This window comes from Coturnix japonica, chromosome 1, assembly GCF_054131305.1.
Source record: "Coturnix japonica strain WE chromosome 1, WE-NBRP24, whole genome shotgun sequence".
Taxonomy (NCBI): Eukaryota; Metazoa; Chordata; class Aves; order Galliformes; family Phasianidae; genus Coturnix; species Coturnix japonica.
Genome location: NC_140663.1, coordinates 141,935,859 through 141,956,317, shown reverse-complemented (window position 1 = coordinate 141,956,317; position 20,459 = coordinate 141,935,859). Strand labels below are relative to the sequence as shown.

General features: G+C 41.0%; 1 protein-coding gene across 5 annotated transcripts in view; it reads right to left on the bottom strand.

The window, feature by feature from the left end:
- Positions 1-20,459, bottom strand: part of TBC1D4 (TBC1 domain family member 4) — a 101,747-nt gene that overhangs the window by 39,490 nt on the left and 41,798 nt on the right. For 4 of the 5 annotated variants that reach the window (XR_014942062.1, XR_014942063.1, XM_015851632.3 and 1 more), the window contains exons 2-3: positions 3,793-4,395; positions 2,545-2,634 (exon numbers count right to left, since the gene is read on the bottom strand). Coding sequence is in view for 3 of the 5 variants with exons in the window: in XM_015851632.3 (XP_015707118.2) it covers positions 2,545-2,634; positions 3,793-4,395 (693 nt within the window). In the remaining 2 variants the exon portion in view is untranslated. Of the gene's footprint in view, positions 1-2,544; positions 2,635-3,792; positions 4,396-11,097; positions 11,248-20,459 lie in introns of those variants that run through there. The other variant, XM_085536071.1, reaches the window with a different exon arrangement.

The window sequence follows — 20,459 nt, the reverse complement described above, 5'->3', positions numbered from 1 at the left end:
TCACACAAATCTTTCTCGTTTTTCTCAGTTCCCCAAGGTCAGCAAGGCTGAAACAAGGAAACTTCTTCAGCTGCCTGATGGTGCACGTACAGGGGTCTGCTGTCCATTGTATCTGCTGCTTTGACAATTACATAAAGCGTGGATAATAAACTAAACATAGCTAATCAACCACATTCACAGAATAAAAACACCTTTACTAGACCAGACTAAGAGAATCCAGAATGCAAGCTGAAAAGAACATATTTTTCATAGTTTTCAAAGCTCAGGAGAACAAACATTAATAAGCTGCAGTTTCACAACACACAGTAAATCACTTCCCTACAAATCCACAACAGAGAAGCCCTGTGACTAGCAGGGTTCTTGAAAGAAATACTGATGAGCTTTATGTAAGCAAACCCTTACTTGGGCAAATTACATATTTCATTTCTACTGAACATAGGGGGAAAAAAAAACCAAAACTGACTTCTCTAAAGCATTTTTATGCATTAAATAAGAAACCCATAGCATTATCAGTGTGTGAGTTATTCAGGCATGCAAAATGACCAAAACAAAACAAAAAAAACCAAAACTGCTCCAAATGACAGTAACGTCTCCCACTTCCAAAGCACAATGTGCAGCATCACCTGACATTATTGACCACATACAATTATTTTACTGAAGGAAAAGCAAAGTGTCAAAGGTCTGCAGTGGTCTTGCTGTTCTCCGTCATAGAACCATTAAGGTTGGAAAAGACCGCTAAGACCATCTAGTCCAACCATCAACCCATCACACTGCCATCCCCAGTAACCATGCCCCTCAGTGTGAAATATGATGCTATGAAGTCAGCAGAACAAAGGTTGTCTACATCTATGACAGTTTTGTTTGCCCATTTTAAGTATGTACAAACAACACCAGAATCCAGTAGGTAATAACCGTCACTTTTATTCAGCTCAGTACACCACTCAGTTCAGGGGGCAGATGGAAGGAAGAGTCAAACCATCTAGCAATTTTGCTTTCTGTAATGCTGCTTTAAGAATCTTTTTTATCTATAGTTCGTATACAGTTATTGATAAATAACTGCTTGATTATATTGTTCCACAACATATTTGCATATGCCTTTTTCCACTAGTAGCTGTAGACAGACTTCACCTAAGGGCCTGGACCTACAGCTGGGCTTTTTAAGGCCCCTTTGATTCTCAAGAAGTGAACAGTTCTTAATTCATATTAACACTAGTAGTACAGCCATATAAGAGCAGATTTCTAATTAGCATTAAAATGAGGGGTGAAATGCAGGTTTAGAGTATACCAGGAAGCATACTCCAAACTAGAATAATAACGCTTAAGGTGGCCTGAAATAACTCATGTGCATGGGCAATGGGAGAAGGTAATTTAAAAAAGACCTCAAAACACAAAGCGTCACAAGTAACAGCTGTTGAACAATAGCAAGATAGGACAACAAATCCCTCAGCCTTGACTTTTCATAAGGCACAGTTACAAGCTGGAGAAAGCTAGCTTTACCTATTACCATATTCTCTAGAAGAAATGATGCAGGTAAACTGTTTTAATGGAAGGCTGATCTGATGCGCTTCTCCCTTCACTCCAGAGGCTTCCAGGAGATCAGCTACTCAGAAGCAGCACTCTCAGAACATCCTGAATGGATGTTAAGCTGCTTCCAAAATTAAATCCAATGCTCTTCCAAAGAAGAACTGTTTCTACTTGGTTTTCTGACCAGCGATGAAAGCTATCACTACTGCAGCTCATGCTGATAATTTTGTGCTCATTTCTGTATTTAAGCTCTTTGGGAATAACACTTAGTGTTGCTTTTATTTTTTGCAGTATCTCCTCGTAACTGCTACCAGACGAGCGTAATCCCTGATCTGAATAACAGCTCTCACTATTGTAAAGTCAAATCACTACTTCGTCTGCTGCAACTTCTTATGAAGCAATCATAATTTAATATTCAACTATTTCAGCTGTACTCCCCAAAGAAGTCAATGACATTTTCCTCTCAAACTTTGTGCGGAGTTAATATACACATTTGTCACTCTCTCTCAAAATCTTCCCTATTTTTAAATAGGGGATCAAATGGGATAAAGCAGCAATCTACTATTTATCATAATTTAGACAGATAGGATAAACTGTTTAAAAGTGGCCTTTGAGACCGAACAGAGAAGAATAGCACTGAATGCTGGAAAAAAAACACCTTATTTTTTCAATTTTTTGTACACTAGTATGGCAACCAAGCTAAGAACAAATCTATTCATTTTTATAGAATGGCCTGGGTTGAAAAGGACCACAATGATCATGTAGTTTCAATCCCCTGGTATATGCAGGGTCACCGAACACCAGACCAGGCTGCCCAGAGCCACATCCTGCCTGGTCTGGGTAGATCAGCCCTCCAGGGATGGGGCATCCACAACCTCCTTTGGCAACCTGTTCCAGCGTATCACCACCCTCTGTGTGAAAAACTTCTTCCTAATATCTAACCTAAACCTCCCATCTCAGTTTAAAACCATTCCCCCTTTTCTTCTGGTAACCTATACATTGTTTCCCATTAACGCTTACCTGAGAACATGAAGAGATATCTTTAAAATTCTTTTCAAGCACGACTGATTTGGTGTCTGGACTGATGAGGTTAACTTCAAATCTTCCAACCTTGAGGAAAGAAAAAAAAAAAAAAAAAAAGAACAAGAAAGTCTAGTTTATGACTGCCTTGGAGGCACAGTGCTAATGGCAACAAAAATGTCAAAATCTACCTCTTTCCATTTCACACAGAGTACCTTCAGCATACTGGTTTACTCAGTAGGAGTAAGGGTGCCATAATTAAGCCAACACTGAGTAATAGTGTTCAGCAAGAACAATACATACCATTCAACAGGAAAAAGATTTGGAAAGAAGACAGCTGTGAGGGGTGAACCTTTTCATTTTGAGTTATTTTGGTCAAAGGATCACATATTTGGCACATTATTAAAATCATTGATACAATATGGCTAAACGATAAGATCCAGTAAAGAAAACAGCAGAACTACACAATCATTGGGTGGATTGACTTAAAAAGGAAAACGAAAGCAAAAAACAAAAGCTAAAACCTCAAAACCACCGGCACCACAAAAGTTCCACAGATCAACCAAGAAACTGTGCTAATCTTAAGGTGACTCTTTTAGCTTATACACCAATTATGAATGAAAAAGTAGAGGTTCTGCAGCAAGTTATCCTTCAGTTTTCCCAAACCACTTCTCAAGTGTACAGAACTTTCTCCACAGAGACTGGGGAGTTCTGCAGCTAAATCCTTTTCATTACTAGTGATAGTCATGGCCCAAAGGGCAATGCATTCTCACTTCAGTTAGCACTTCCCCAAGAAAATAAAAGGCAAGAATGATCTTAAATGCAAATGGAAAGACAAAAACTCAAGCATATAGCTCCTTATTATTTTAGGGTTCAAAACTCATTTACTTGTATTTTATGGGTTGCCTCCTTTAAATGTTTTCTCAATATAAGCTCTGAAGATATCAATGTGCTTCAGGCAAGAGAAGTAAGAACTGTAAGGCTGGAAACAAGAAGGCCTGAGCGCAAGCAGAGATACTACTTATCTGGGAAAGAGATGTTTAACATCAGCACAATTTATCATTAAGGAGCTGGCTCAAACATAAGGCTGCAAACACAGAAGCTTCTTTTAAATTGAACAACTAAAAAAGGATATATTCATAACAAAATTGTCATGGATTATCTTTCTGAATAAAATACTTTTTTTCAGCTGAGCCCCGGATCTCATCAGCATTTCACCAGATCTCAATCTCAACTCTTAGGACACACCTGAAACAACATCGTCCTGTTCTTCTCAGAATCGGAGGGCTGAACATGACTGGGTGCACTTGCATGTCTTCTACGTGGCTGTATTTTCAGGTTTGCATCATGAACCCTTCTTTGCATAACTGCAGTGACGCTGCTGCATCGGGAACGAAATTCCTGCTGCTCATCAAAGCCAGAGTCCTCCAAAATTCTCTCTGGAAAGAAGCTACGGGTGCTGGCCAGGTTGGTCAAGTTGTTCTGGCTGCCAATTGTAAACATCACAGCATGCCCTGTGGTGGTATTTGGACTTTCCAATTCCTCAAATGGACTATCCAATGGAGAAGTTGGTGCATTTCCTTCATTCAGAGGTAAGTCCAAACTTGACTCATTATTCCGCTGTTCATTGAGTAGTTTCAGGCGCTGACGCTCATGAAGGCTGAATTTCTCAATGCAATCATCAATTAATGATGAGGGAGCTTTCTTGTGAGCCACTGTAACCTTTCCACAGTACAAGACCTCAAATTTTTGAGAGTTATAGAAGGCATCTTCACTATCCTTACTTGGTTTGGTATCTTCTTTCAGTGCTGCTTTGGAGACTTGTCTTATGCTGCTGATGACGTCAGGAACCTAAGGGACAGTTTAAAAAGTCTCTTTAGAAGGCACAAATATGAGCACAGATGGAGAAAAAACAATTGTTACTGTAAATATTCCCACCAGTTATTCAGTAGAATACCACTACTTCTTGGCTGTCAAAATAAAAGCAAACTCTAAATTTAATATAATTTAATATTCTGTGCAGACTATTTCTGAAGTGACAGCAAAGCAAAACATTTCTGATATTTTTCACAGGAACTGTTGCAGAATATAACGTTTTAAACTACCAAATCAATGAGCTTAATATCTACTGACCGATATCTGCATCTACTTTTTTTTTTTTTTTTTTTTCCCCATTTACTGATAGTGCCTTCTCTTTTCTGCAGCCCTATGACAAAACATTAAGGTTTCATTTTCCTGCTTTCTCAGTCATCATAGAACACCTACATCTCTCTATTCTCCTCCACTGTTTTTGCCTACAGGTTCCTACTATACTCCTATAAGGTCAAACTGCACATCACTGGAGTCAATATTAGCCCTGTATCACTTGGTCTTTTAAGGCCACGTGGTCTACCTCCATTATCCCAATCACCCAGAGAATGTGTGCCTTCAGTATCAACACACTATGTATGCAAGATTCCCTCCCCCCCCCCTTTTTTTTTCCTTCTCTGAAAAACAAACAAACAAGCATCATGCAAGTCTACCAACAGTTGATCAGAGTGGTTTTACTTCTTTTAACACTATCCGTCTCTGAATAAACCCAGCCTCTTTGTCACCAGCTCTCATCTTTTCCAGTAGGATAACAAATAGCATCATGGCACATTCATTTGGAAGGATGCAAGCTACAATGAGATGCAGGGAAGCTATCCATGCTACTTTCCTTGCAAAAGATATCAGTTCTCTGTGCTCACCTATCCAATGCAATCAATCAGTAGTGAATGTTGTATTTCATATAGCGTCTCACCACTTGTATAACACTTTTTTTTTTCCAACCGAATATAAGAAAATTAAAAAGAGAAAAAGTAATTCTGAAACCACAACTTAGAAAATAAACTTTACTTACTACAGTGTTGCTTTATCCCAGTCATGATACCATCTGAAACATGCTAATAAGGCAGTGAACTTGTATGCCAACACTTTTGCAACTCATGGTGGAAAATTACTTGGTCTCAACCACCATCTCCCATTACACACCCCTCCTCCACTGGCATTCAATGTGAGTCTGCTTCCACTTCATTTGTTGCAAAATTAATCCACTTACTCCATGATCTACTGACCTTTGGCTTTTGTCCCTATAGACATCATCATCATCTTGATTTTCAACAAGGCCAAAAGTTAGTCTTGACACAGTGCAGCCTGTAGACTGTATTTAATCTTTATTTGTTTCCACTGGCAGGCTGCTTTACCATTGCTCATTCTGCACTTCCCCCCTAGTCTTTGACACCTCAGCTGGAGGCAGACATCTCTTAAAGTATCCATGCTGATTCATCAAGCAACCATTTTTCTCACTGACCAGTTTTCTTCTTACTCTTTCTATGACGTGTCCAAAATCTTTTAGTGTTTTAGCAAAGTTCACAAGCTAGCTCTCTTGTAATTGAATTTCCCTTTTGAAAATCCAGACCATGTTGCAGGTCAATTTACTTATATTTACACTCCAAGTATAGTTGATAATCATACTCAAAACATAGATATTCAACATGCAATCAATTGGATTAAGCAATGCCAGCTCTTTATCCAGCTGCACATATTTATTTATTTATTGTTAAAACATGCTGTAACTTCCACTCCAAGAACTGGGCTTTATCACTTGTTCCTAACTTCCACAATAGAAACCAAATAAGAAATTCTTAAGTCTTTCAAAAAAAGCCTAAGAGCCTCCTAACGCAACCTTCTGCCAACAAATGTCTGAACTGTGTGCATCATTTCAGTATCACTGTAAGGCCTATGGCTTTCAGATACTTTCTCATTGTATTTGATTTATCAGCTTTGATTCTAATTACTTTGTATTATAGTGTGTTATCTTGCATTCCAATACTATATTTAATAAATTAGTTTGTTTCTCCTCAGATCGTTGCCACTGCTTTTGATTATTTTGGGGTCTGTCGTTTCCCTTTTCCAGAGGTGCAGATTTTGCGAAATCCCTCTGGCCCAATGGTCATGGAACTGGGCCAAACCAGCCTGTAAACCACTGACATTTTTGGTGGAGAAGGCAGGCAATGGTTTGCATCTATGCTTTTCTGAAATGTAAGACACAGGAAAAGATATAAAAATGCTAATTGTGGCAACCACACCAACATGGTTTTTTACACATTTATTTAGCATAGATCATTGTGGGTTGTTTTCTTTCAATTATACTTCGCTCTTCTTTATATTAAGCCCTAGTCACCACTGAAGTTACACCATCCATGTTGTGTAACTTTCTTTGGATTTGAATATTAGCTTATTAGTTGTTAATGTTGAAATTGCAGGGCAAAGTTAGACAAAATGGTAAGCAGAATGGAGATTAACAATAGTGAATTAATAGGACAAATCTGCTTGAATATTTTTAGAAATCAGTTTAATAGCATTAAGAAGACAAGCTAGGGAAACATACAAAACTTATTAAAGTGTTTCAAAGTTCTAGTATTTTCCTACAGTAGCCTCAATAAACTAAGCAGCTAATGGGATGCTTATTCTTTAAACCCATATGTACACTTTGAATCTTCCTGGACCTAAACCACTGGCGGTCAGTTACAGTAAAGCAAAAAAGTTAAGCAATTTATATATATATATATTTATATATATATATATTTCCATTCACCTATACAGAAAGGAAATAAATGCCTAGAGTAAACAAGCCACTAATCTAGTGTATTCAGAATTTTTGTCTTGAAAATTGAAGGAGATTACTTCAAGCAAGGAGACTGGTAGAGGAAGATAGGCAGTGTATTTGCAGAGGCATACTTTCAGCCCTAACAAATGCAATGGAGAGAGTGCTGGAATTCTGCATGGAGAATTAATTCTCTCAGGTCTCATCACTCAATACTGCTAAGCAGAAAAGCAGAAGATGACTATGTTCCAAAGGGAGTCACAGAGGGCTTCTCAGGTGAAAAAGTATGAGCTGATAGTCTGGTGGCACTTTTCTGGGACAGCTGTTCTCAAACCAGGAGGAATGAGAAGTGTAATACAGAATACAGAACATGCCTATATTTATCACTTATTAAGTTTCCCTAGATTTTGAGGGGCAGCACGCTGTAACATGAATACCCACTGTAACACACATCTTTACAAAAGGTAGAAAGGACAAACCAGGGAACTACCAACCTGTCAGCCTCTCCTCATAGCCAGGGAAGATCATAGAACAGATCCTCCTGGAACCTATGCTAGATTTAGATTAGACATAAGGAAAAACTTTGTCTCTCGGAGAGTGGTCAGGCACTGGAATGGCTGCCCAGGGAGGTGATAGGGTTGCCCTCCCTAGCAGCATTCAAGAGGCATCAGGATGAGGAGCTACAAGATATGGGTTAGTGGTTTGTGGTAGCAATGGTGATGGAAGGACAGTCGGACTAGATGATTTTGTAGGTACTTTCCAACCTTACGATTCTATGATTCTACATGGGACATCCAACATTGTTTCACCAAGGGCAAGTCCTGCCTGACCAACGTAGTGGCTTTCTATGTTGATGTTAACTACATCAGTGGAGTAGGGAAAAGCCAGTGATGGGAGCTCTGGGTGTCCCTGTTCCTTTTTGGGGGGGGGGTTGGATCCAATGGCCTTTAAATGTCCCTTCCAATTCAAGCTATTCCATGATTCTGGACTTCAATAAGGCTTTTGACACAGTCCTCTATGACAAGCAATATCCCTGAGGGGTCACTGCTGAGATTAATACTCATTAGTGACATCAACAGTGGGATCGAGTGCACCCTCATCAAGCTGCATGGTGCAGTCAACATTCCCGAAGGACAGGATGCCATTCAGAGACACATACATAGGCTTGGGCAGTGTGCCCAGGAGAATCTCTTGAGGCTCAACAAAATCAAGTGCAAAGTCTTACACATGAGTTGTGTCAACTTCCACTACTAATACAAGGTGGGGGACAAAATGATTGAGCACAGCCATGCAAAAAGAATGTGTGGGCATCAGATGAGCTTTGCTCCCTTCCAGGATGCTGAGAGATATACCTATTTACTAGAGACAAAAACGGTACTTCAACTTGAACACTCTTCAAATAGTGTTCATAGCTACTCCTTCTAAATCTCAGTAAATTAGTGGAATTGCTGAGATGTTATCAAAGCACTGAGATGTTATCCAAGGCTAACAGATGAGAGCAATTGTTCAGCAATGTTTAAGAGCCAAGAGAACTCAAAAGAGCACAGGTCCTTCTTCAGGGCCCATACCAAAAATCCTCAGTGTGAAGAGAACTGCCTCCATAACTCGGTTTCACAAAAATAAAACGTCCAAAAGTGAGAGGCAAGTAAGAATAGCTTTATAGCAACATTAAGAAGGCAATATTTCACTCTAGGGAAACATGATATATCTGGTAAGTCCAATTAAGGAAAAAGCCACTTGGGGATCTAAATTAAATCAGTTATGCATATTTCAGTAGCCTAGCATTATATGAATCTCTCTTTACCTAGTTAAATCTGATTCAATATGTGTTGATTCAATAAGGGACATCAGCTATGCTCAAATCAGAATGGATATCACTAGTTGAGTTCTGCACCATCTACAGTAAGATTCAGCTCTGAGCACAAGAAATAAAATGTGATAGGCATTACACTCTTTCTGGTGGACTGTAGGGCTTCGGTAAGCTGAAACTAAAAAACGCAGCAATTTTAGCCTCATGGCCCTCCAAGCTATTCCATTTGCACTTGGCAACCCACAATTTTGGTCATACAGACATTATGAACTACTGTGGTACGTAAGCTATTTGTCCAGTTAGTTTAGATGAACACTGCAGCACTTAATGCTGGAAAAACAAAAGAAAGGAAAGTATACTAACAACCCTCCACTAAATCATGTCCCTGGATGTGGTGCTCAGAGACATGACTTAGAAGTGGATTGCTAGTTAGGGTAGCATGTTTAGGTCATGGTTACAATGGATGATCTTAAGGTCTTTTCCTACCTGAGTGATTCTATGATCCTATATTAATATATCCCAGATCTGCTAATTTCAGCTCTGCAGTTCAGAGTCTCCATCCAATCCTGTCCTTTGTGATTACATATCCTAGTTTCGGCTGAGATAGTTTACTTTCTTCCTAGTAGCTGATAACAGCACTGTTTATTCATTTTAAGATGAAAATAACATTGATAACACACCAGCATTTTTGATTGTTGCTAAGCAGTGATTACGCTAAGTCAAGAGCTTTTCAGGTCCTCAAAAGGAAATGGGGAAAAAGAACCAGGACAGCAGACCCAAACTGGCCAAAGGATTATCTTATACCATATACTGTGCTGAACAATAAAACTAGGAGAGCTGGCTCAGGGGGTTGCTACTGCTCAGAAAATGGCTGGGAATTGGTTGGCAGGTGACGAGCAATTGCACTGTGCATCATTTGGTTTGCATATTCTTTTATCATTACAATTTTATTGTCATCATTACTATTATTCTCCCTCCCTTTTCTGTCCAAAAACTGTCTTCATTATCAACCTATCAGTTTTATCTAATTCTCTCCCCTATCCCAATGGTCGGGAGTGAGCATACAGCTGCATGAAGATGAGCTGCTGCCAGGTTAAACCACACCAGACCTGCAAGAGGGTCACATAAGGAGAACAAACACCTTCCTCATGTATAAACTGTACAAAGTACATACAAATACAGTATGAGCGAGAACCACTGTACTATACATCAGGAAGCATAACTGTTCAATACAGAAGTGTACTTTCATTATGGGAACATCAGTTAAACTGACAGATCTAAGGCAAGTTCTTTCATCTAACTTAATTAAAACAAAGTCAGCAAGAGAAGACTACATGAAAATATTTAATATCAAACTGAAACATTCTCAGAAATTCTCATGTCATGCAACAAGATTTTTGCTATAACGACATCCGGTTTTGTCAGCCTTGCTTTAAAAAGAACAAGGAAGTTAACTATTAGGTGCTTGCCACTTATAGCTACAAGTTGTAAAGTAGAGAGTATATCAAGCCTACTAAGCTGTGCATGCTGCAGTTCTCCTCCATGCTTTTCTTTGTCATAACTCCAGGTGGAGTATCTCCATGGAGATACTGTATGCAGTGACAGAAATCAGAGTGCTAAAAAAAATAAACATTCTTTGAATTTACAGCAGCCTTCACCAAACGAAGGTGGAGCTCCCCTTTTTGCTGGAGAGTCAACATTCAAAGCTCCCAGCGGTAGTAAACACTTTCCATTTTAAGCAAAAAAAACCAACAACCCCAACATTTTGACGCTATGAATATTGAAAACAAGAGCAAAATTCACTTGCTGGGTAGTTTCACATCCAGAGCTACACAGGATTTCATTATGCTGCAAATTTCAGACTGCAATTCAGTAACAAAGCAGGGATCCTTTTCGTAGCATAAGGCTTAAAGCTATCAGCATGAAGGACTAATCCTACAAAGAAGCCTAATAACTCTGGCTGCCTAATGACAGCAGTTCTAGTAAGGAGATTACACGCAGAGCACCAGAGCCACTCTGCTCTTCTCTCTGCGCCACCCAGTTCCCATTAGCATCAGATCTTCACAGCACACAGTGAAAGGAGAGAGAAGCAAATGTCCCGCATGCAAGTCAGTACCTTACGGCACGGGCTCCAGCTCAGGAGCAGAGGCATGTTCAGGCAAAGCTGTCAGCAAACCTTGGTGCAGAGAGCACAAATGCTCGGCAGTAGACGCCTGCTATCAGTGAGAGTTGGGACGATCCCCTCTTGGGAGAGGCTGGCGGTATCTGTCAGTGCTGAGCACATCTACTGCTCAGCTCGCAGCCTGGCAGCATAGCAGACGTTACGCTTCGGGGGCCAAACATTTCCTGGCCTGGGACTGGGAGCTGCCTGTATTTGAATAGCTGCAGTCCCACTGGTGATCTAACCGCGTGTATTTGAAAACAAACAGAAAGCAGAGAGAGAACAAAGAGAAGCAAGATGCTGTCCCAGAATTCCATACTCCTTGTTTCGCTCATTATTGGAAGTTCAACATCTATTGACTAGAAACCACAAAAATGAGCAACTTTTGAACAGGAATCAAACCAACACGTCTCCCTTTTCAGCCAGAGTTAAGCTGCACAGCCATAAGATGGGAGAGGAGAAGCCAGCCGCTGCAGCAAAGCACAAGCAGAGACAAACCGCGTATCATATCCTGTTGCATATCAGGCATTCAACACTGAAGTAAGGTTCTTATCTCACATAAAAAACACATCCAGATGCCAGCTGAAGCCCATATATCAATAACTTTACTCAACCCAGAAAGACGGAAAACAAACCGCTGTAACTGCTAGATTCTATGATACAAATGCTTTTATACGCATCCAAGCAGTACAGCACTGATCACACACAGCCCTTCTGCGCGCCTACCTCTGCTGCATCACACACTCAGGACAAAGCTCCTCAGCTGCTGGGCATCTTTCTCATAAAGAGAGAAAAAGACCAACTCAGAGTGATTCACTGTAGGCAGTCACACAATTTATTTGTTGGCTTTGTTTATGTCTGATAATAACTGGAACAGAAGAATTTGCATCACTCAGCTGACTTAGTGCTGGAAGTATATCAATATCTTTAGTTTTACTGAAATAAGGATTTGCAGCCAACAGAAATGCTACTGCAAAGGAAAAGAATAACAGAACTACTCAGCACTTCTGCAACCCATCTGCATTTAGTGTGTGTACTTAAAAAAAAATACAACTTAAGAACACTGAGTCAGGCTCTCAGCAGGCAGTAATAAACTCCCATCAACTCTGAAGCATTCTGCTGCAAGTGTGTGCTAACATAAAACAAAGCCAGTAGCAAGGAGGACAGAACACAGGCTCTGGCAAGGAAGGATCCAGCAGAAGCAGCTTCTGAAGCTTCCAGCTGACAGTTTCTTCCAGCAGCTGGTGCTTCCATGCTTCTGCTGTTTGTGACTACAGCCAAAGCCTACAGCAAAATACAAAGAATTAGCCAAAAAATCTTTTCAGGATTGCGCTCAAAAAAGTTATGTTTACAAGAGACACAGCTCACCTCCTATTTGCTTGGCCTATTCTGTTTTCTAGGTCTCCGTTTAGAACCCAGTTAGGTTTGCTTCTATGCACTGGAACAGGTTGCCCAAGGAGGTTGTGGATGCCCCATCCCTGGAGGCATTTAAGGCCAGGCTGGATATGGCTCTGGGCAGCCTGGTCTGGTGGTTGGTGACCCTGCACGTAGCAGGGGGTTGAAACTGGATGATCATCATGGTCCTTTTCAACCCAGGCCATTCTATGATTCCATGATGCTAAAGGATTACTATAACTATAAAGCAATGCACTTGTTTTACTCTGCTATTTGAATTCACGACACATTTCTGGGACATCACACATCCTCGCTGAAGACAGATCTGAAGATCATTATATCAGCCTAAAAGGAGAGAGATTTTTAGATAGGCAAGATAATTATTAAATAGTTAAAAAAAAATAAAATCATTTGTAAAAATAAATCTTACTTGAGATCAACTCAATAATTACTTGCACTGTTTGGTCTCAATGTAGTCACCAGACAGAAAAGCCTACAAAAATTGCCCAACTTCCACTTGAAGAATATGCCATGCTACCTACTGTGCTGCTGGAAACTCGTGGATCACCTATCGCATTCTGTGCACCACATGCACACAAGATGCTCTGTGCCAAGTACCCAAATTTAAATAAGCAGCATAATGATAAAAGGTGGATCAAGTTACTTAACAGGAAAGAATGTGTAAGAGGTACAAGATTGTCTGGATGCCTGAGCAGACAATGGATGCCTTTTTTTATGCTTGCATGCTAGCACTCCTCCAGGGTATATCAAAGAACTGAATGAATGGCAGTGTAACAGAAACATTGTTTTCTGTGAGGAAGGCACATATGGTATTTGTTCCTATGTATAGACCAGCCAAACTTCAGCTTTTCCAGCTTTCAGAGACAGCTTGTACACACACTGCTCGAATACTCTGCAATCCACAGAAGTCTCAGTACAGATGAACACAACTGTCAGAAGATTTGTATGTTCTTCCTTAGAACATGTAGAATAGTAAACCTCAATTCATCTACCAGTTACATACTGTGAGCATATGCAAGTATTCTCAGGTTTGTTTCCAAGCTCAGGATGTAGTCATAGAATCACAGAATGGCCTGGGTTGAAAAGGACCACAAAGATCACCCAGTTTCAAGCTCCCTGCTATGTGCAGGGTCACCAAAAACCAGACCAGGCTGCCCAGAGCCACATCCAGCTTGGCCCTGAATGCTTCTTACCGCTTGCTTGCAACATCCATTCATTGTAAACTTTCCCACTGCTTCATCCCATGTGTTCCTCAAGTATGAAAGCACAAATTCAGAATGAAATATGAATTTACTCCTGAAAACTGTGTTGTGAACTTAGCTTGGCACTTCAAGTTTTAGAAGGATTTACTAAAGACAACGTCGCTCTTTGGATCTCCAAAATTTTTTAACACACACCCTATTTTTAAAGGAGCTTGCTGTATAAGATGGCCACATGGATTTCCCAAGCAATTAATGCATTCCCTACATTCATTTCCTTTAAAAATAGAAGAAAAAAAAGTGCTACCGTTGGACAGCTCACTAAAACATTTTGTCTATTTATGGCAAGTCCTCAAATGCAGATCAGAAGATAAGGAATTTCTTTCTAGCTTTAAGCTGTGAGTGCTAAAACAAGTGCTCTATATATGATGTTTTAGCAGAATAGTTTTTAATTCAGTAATTTTAGACAAAAATTCTCAAGATTTTAACTTAAAAATGATTAACTACCATACTGATAGACTGAAATTAGCATACCCTGATAAGGTTTCAGTGCTCCTCAACCACAGTGAGCCCACATTTCATTGAAGACCACACGCATCTGACTTCCATGGACCCAAAATGACATATACAACTCATTTGTTACAATAGCTGCTGCCTTCTGTCCCTGAAGAAGATGGTACGTGCTTATTAACTCACCATGAGCTCTGGGAGATGGGTGTAAGGGAAATGGTTGGTCACAACCATGAACCTTCAATTAACCATCTGAGGCAAGCGATAAGTCAGCTGCAGGAGCACAGGTGAAGGTAATTCAGCTGTGCTCCTGGAAGGGATGGAGCTTGACTCCACCTCTCCCAGATCCCATTGAAGGGCTGACCACCACTCTTTCTGGAGATTGCTCCTTTGTGGAGTTCTTGCAGTGAGCCTTGACATTGGTGAGCGCCTATCTTGAAGGCCTCAGAGCTGGTGAGCGCTTTTCCTTAGTTACCCTCTAGTTATTTGTTTCCATCTATATTTGTACTACTCCAACTGTACAAATACCATACTTGTATTATTTCCACTGTACAATGGGGGACATGAGACTCCATTCTGCCTAAGAGAACTGGCTCTCACCCAGGGCATGGTCAGATACTGCAGTAACTGGAACAAAACCCATTAACAATGTTGGAAATTCCTTAATGACATAAAATCATAGAATCATTAAGGCTGAAAAAGACTTTGAAGACCATCTAGCCCAACCGTAAAGAACCAAAGAGTTAGATCTTTCCCCACTTGATGTTATCCCAGAAAGTCTTAACTGCAATAATAAGAGTACAATAAGACTACAAATTTTAATAGGTTTTCTTGAAATTTCTCCTGAAGACTATTTTGCTAGAAAGGGCATACACTAAAAAACTGTGAAGACAGACCTGAATTTATCAGCCAGTGTGCATATGGGAGAAAAAACGTGGACTGCAACAGCTTTTCAGCAGTTTCTTTACTCTTGTCAAGTAACGTTCATTAGATTTCTAGTAGTTTAGAAGCATCCACTTGTGCAAGTTCCAGCCGGTATGAAAATCTCACACCTTACAAGAGGAACTGCTTTATCTTACAAGACTATAAAACACCCAAGCAAACATTTTCCAGAAATGGTTTCCAGAAACCAACAAATCATTTTCCCAGATAATGACCAGCAAATGACCCTACAATAAATACAAGGAATAAAAAAAGCCTCAGGAAGCCCTATTGACCCAGATGCTGAATTCTCAGCTGCCTGGAGCCCAAGATGTGTGGTGGACCAGGAAGCATTCACCTAACCTGGCTTCTTCCAGCACCACTCCTTGAATCCAGTTCTTGAATCACTGCTTTGCCTGACTGGTGGGGGCAGAAAAAGCACTAACACCATGCCCAAAGGCATAGCTAGCACGCCACAAAACACCAAGACCTGCTCTCGCTGGGAGTCATGAGTCTAATCTTGTCAATCTCTAGCTGTTATAATAGTACAATTTCATCAGCAGCTTATATTAGCTGTGAAAAGAATACAGCTAGATAAGGCATTCAAAATTAAATCCAGACAGCTGAATGTACGAGAGTATCTCAGACTTCATAGCTGGAAGCATTTGTTTTAATTTTTTATGCAAAGGAATTCCAAAATAGCTACAGAGTTGCCATCAATTGTAAAAATAAATAAATAAATTCTAAAAAGCACAGCTCATAGGACTCTGGGGTAAAGGAATGGAGATGATTTCCCAGAAAGCTCTGACACCAGTCAAAGAAGTACAAAAACAGTAAAGCAAGATTGCTGCACCAACACTGATATACAAGATAAGCAATCTAAGGGGAAAAAGACCCAGGAGACTATTTGCATTTACTTCCAAAACGCTTACAAGAAAGTTGTTTTGGTTTGGTTTTCATACTGAGCTCTGTAAAAACTGTAGGCAAAGGGCATGAAGGCAGGCAGTTACCATATAAGGCAGAGAACACAGTATGCAGTCAATACAGGGAACCAAGGCAGATGGAAGGGAGTTGACAGCATGCGGTAGGTCACGAGGCTTTGTTTTTAAGCAAATATTTTCCTTTACCTCAGGTAAAATAACGTTTGCAATGCATCACTAATTGCTAATGATAGACACCCCTTGTCTCAGTGCTCCCAACTGATCTTTGTTTTCTCACTTCAGTAGGCATGGTAGTTATTTCTAAGCTAGCAATTGCCTGACAGCATAAACTGTAAGGTAGTCCATCCGGCAGCTCCTGCTAAGTGAAGGATTCAGGGAACCAGCTGCTGGGGTTGGCTCCAGTCTGTGCAGGTCAAACAAGGAAGTCAGCTGGAACTAAACAATCTTAAATTAAAACAGTGAAAATTTAGCTTAGATGTTAGGAGTAAAATTTTGACTCAGAGGGTGGTAAGGTCCTGGCACAGCTGCCCAGAGAAGCTGTGGGTGCTCCATCCCTGGAAGTGCTCAAGGCCAGGTTGGATAGGGCCCTGGGCAGCCTGAGCTGGCAGGTGTCAGCCTGGCCCATGGCAGGGGTGTTGGAACTGTGTGGGTTTTGAGGTCCCTTCCAACTGCCCAAGCTACTCTATGATTCTGTGAACTTAAAGAGCTAATACTGCTAACAGTGTTCACAGCAAGAAGGGTGGCATAGGCTTTATCCCATTCATAAATACTCTTACGATTTCTAGAATCTGGAAGCCCACTCTGCTTCACCACTTTTGCCAGCATCTCCATCTTCCTAGTATTATTTGCACATCTTACTTACGTGCCTGTATATAAAGGTATATTCCTTGCATGTACTGGAGAAGGGCAGCAGGGACCCAGTGTCCAGGGTTTGGTGAAAATGCATTTAGACATAACAGCAATTTCTGTGACATGGCTGTTTCTAACCAATAATCTAAATGCTCACTTCAGGACTCACATAGGGATGAACGAGAAGGGAAAAGTGCTTTTGCCACTGACCAAACAGAATTCTTCTGACAACAAGTTATTTTAAAGGATAATGGAAATCCCATTTGCTTCAGAACACCACAGGAGTTCCTTAAATTATTTCAGCTAGGACATTACTTCTCATGCTCAGCTGTACTCAAGAGTGGGCTTTAAGTAACTTCAAGTTTAAGAAGTAGGTGCGAGAGTTACTCTTTCTTAAAAAGACAGTTTCCTCTTAGGACTGATGACTTTAAAACCCATTTTATCCAGTTACACCATTCTGCAGCTGAAACTAATTTATTGCTTGTTTTGTTTGTTTGACTGTTTTTTGGTTTGTTTGTTTGTTTAAACTTAAAGACAGTTCAGATTATGAAATACTTCCTTCTGCAACTGCAACTCAGTTTGCTGAGGAGAGTTAGCAGTAAACATGAATGAGGCTACCAATGGGATAGGAAAATAAGCTCCCTGAAGGAGTGAACTTCATTCCTCCCCCTTCTCCTCATCTACCCCCTTTCTCCCAAGGGAGTTTCCCCTATCTGGGAATTATCTACATTGGAATTTATTCTTGGTCGTGACTGGATGTCCTGTTCTCCCTGAAGTCAAGGCTGAAACTTGTTTTGCAAATCCAGCAAGGACACATGCCACTTGTCTCAACAAGAGTAAGCACATTTCATTATGTATCTGCTCATGATATCTAGGAAGGCAAGATAAACGTTACTCCCTGAGCTTCCATCTCTTGTGTGGGGGCATTAGCATGTAAACCTTCCTTCGCATTCTGTGTCACCTTGTAAGGGCTTCCAAAACAATTCCATACTTTCCTATACAGTAGACATTGATGAACTTTAGAGAGACACAATAACAATCTCCACTTTGAAGCTCATCCCAGACATGACAGAAAAATGCAACACTGGTCAGATTTACTCTGTCAGGACATTTTTCAGTCATACGTAGCACAGTCTCAGGTGCTTCAAAACTGAGTTTTACAATGAAGCAGGAGTAAAAGACTCAGAGGTTTATCAACTGAGCAGTATTAAAACTATGAATGTTCAGAAACTCATGAAGCCAGCTACTTAGCAAAATGTGAAAAATACCCAATTTATTTAAGAAACTCAAGTAACTAAGATGGAATTTAGTTTGTGTGGATTTGTAGCTGTTGCATGAACAGAAGTGAGTAAAACTCAATATATTAACACCTTGATATCTTTAGATAAAGAGGAGTCAAGCTGACACAAGTAGAATTACGATTTTTGTGTGCGTGAGGAGGCCACTATAAAAGGATTATGATGTTTGTTAATGCAATGACAAACTGTCAGTAAGAGCAATACAAAAACATAAACAAACACGTCTGTTCTTCCAAATAAGGCGCTTGGTATGTAAAACATTTTTAAGTGGTATACAAGAGCAGTCACAGTTGACGCTGGCCCGGCTGAGGCTGCCCTGCTCAGACAGTTTAATTCTTGTAACATGATTTTTACATCTTGTTCCCCTTCATGGGCACAACTAGCTTAGTCCTGGATGTTCAATTTTATATCACAGTAGAACTACTACAACCCTTTTGAAGAGTATATGAGGTGATGGAAAGTGAGCTTCTACTGACTCAACTACATGAGACAACTACATGCTGTGCAGAACTGAGATTTCATTTCTCTGTGTTTGATCTATAATCTCAAATTTTACACACACTTACTCTTCCCACGTCGTGAATAGGTAGGAAAAGACCTATTCTATGCCAAGATCCTTCTGTGTACCTCAGTCTTTGCTCAGCTGATGTGACTGCTTCACAGATGCATTACATATGATGAGCTATTAAAATCACTCACCAGCATGCAATAATTGAGACAGAATCACTTTCCATTAGTAGCAGCCTCATAGTGAGTCTAATTGAAATGATGCCTGAGGCTGACCATAGCAGATAGGGAATCCAGAACACAGACTTGCTGCAAGGAAATCATGAGTCTCTACAGCATTTTCACATGTATTTTAAAAAATACTAACCACCAGCAAATCCAAACCTGTACCCTTTTTTTTAATTAACTTCACAGAATCACAGAATTATCAAGGTTGGAAAAGACCTAGAAGATCATCCAGTCCAACCATTGCCAATAATTCCCAGCTAAATCATATCCCTCAGCACAGTATCCAAACGTTTCTTGAACACCCCCACGGTCGGCGACTCCACCACCTCCCTGGGCAGTGCATTCCAGTGCCTCAACACCCTTTCCGAAAAGTATTATTTCCTAACGTCCAGCCTGAATCTCCCCTAGCGCAGCTTGAAACTATTGCCTCTAGTTCTGTCACTGTCTACACGAGAGAAGAGGCCGACCCCCAGCTCATACAACCTCCCTTCAGGAAGTTACATAGAGCAATAAGGTCTCCCCTGAGCCTCGTCTTCTCCAGGCTGAACAATCCCAGCTCCTTCAGCCGCTCCTCATAAGGCCTGTGCTCCAGACCCCTCACCAGCTTCGTAGCCCTCCTCTGAACACGTTCCAGGGCCTCAATGTCTTTCTTGCAGTGAGGGGGCCAAAACTGAACACAGTACTCAAGATGCGGCATCACCAGTGACGAGTACAGGGGGACAATTACCTCCCTGTTCTTGCTAGTAACACTATTTTTGATGCAAGCAAGGATGCTTTTGGCCTTCTTGGCCACCCGGGCACACTGTCGGCTCATGTTCAGCCGAGCATCAATCAGTACCCCCAGGTTCATTTCCTCCACACAGTCCTCCAGCCACTCCGCCCCAAGCCTATAGCGCTGCCAGGCTGTTGTGGCCAAAGGACAGGACCCAGCATTTGGTCTTGTTGAACCTCATTCCATTGGCTTCGGCCCAGCTCTCCAGCCTATCCAGATCCCTCTGTAAGGCCTCACTACCCTCAGGCAGATTGACACTCCCCACCAATTTGGTGTCATCCACGAACTTACTGAGGGCGTAATCAATGCCCTCATCCAGGTCATCAATAAAGACGTTGAAGAGGAAAGCCCCAGCACTGACCCCTGGGGAACACCACTCGTGACTGGTCTCCAACTGGATTTAACTCCATTTACCACCACTCTCTGGGCCCAGCCCTCCAGCCAGCTCCTTACCCAGCCAAGAGTGTACTCATCCAACCCACGGGCTGCCAGCTTGTGTAGGAGAATAGCATGGGAGACAGTGTCGAAGGCTTTGCTGAAGTCTACGTAGACCACATCAACAGCCTTTCCTTCATCCATCAGATGGGTCATAGGATCGTAGAAGGAGATCAGGTTGGTCAAGCAGGACCTGCCCTTCACGAACCTATGCTGGCTAGGTCTGATCTCTTGGTCATCC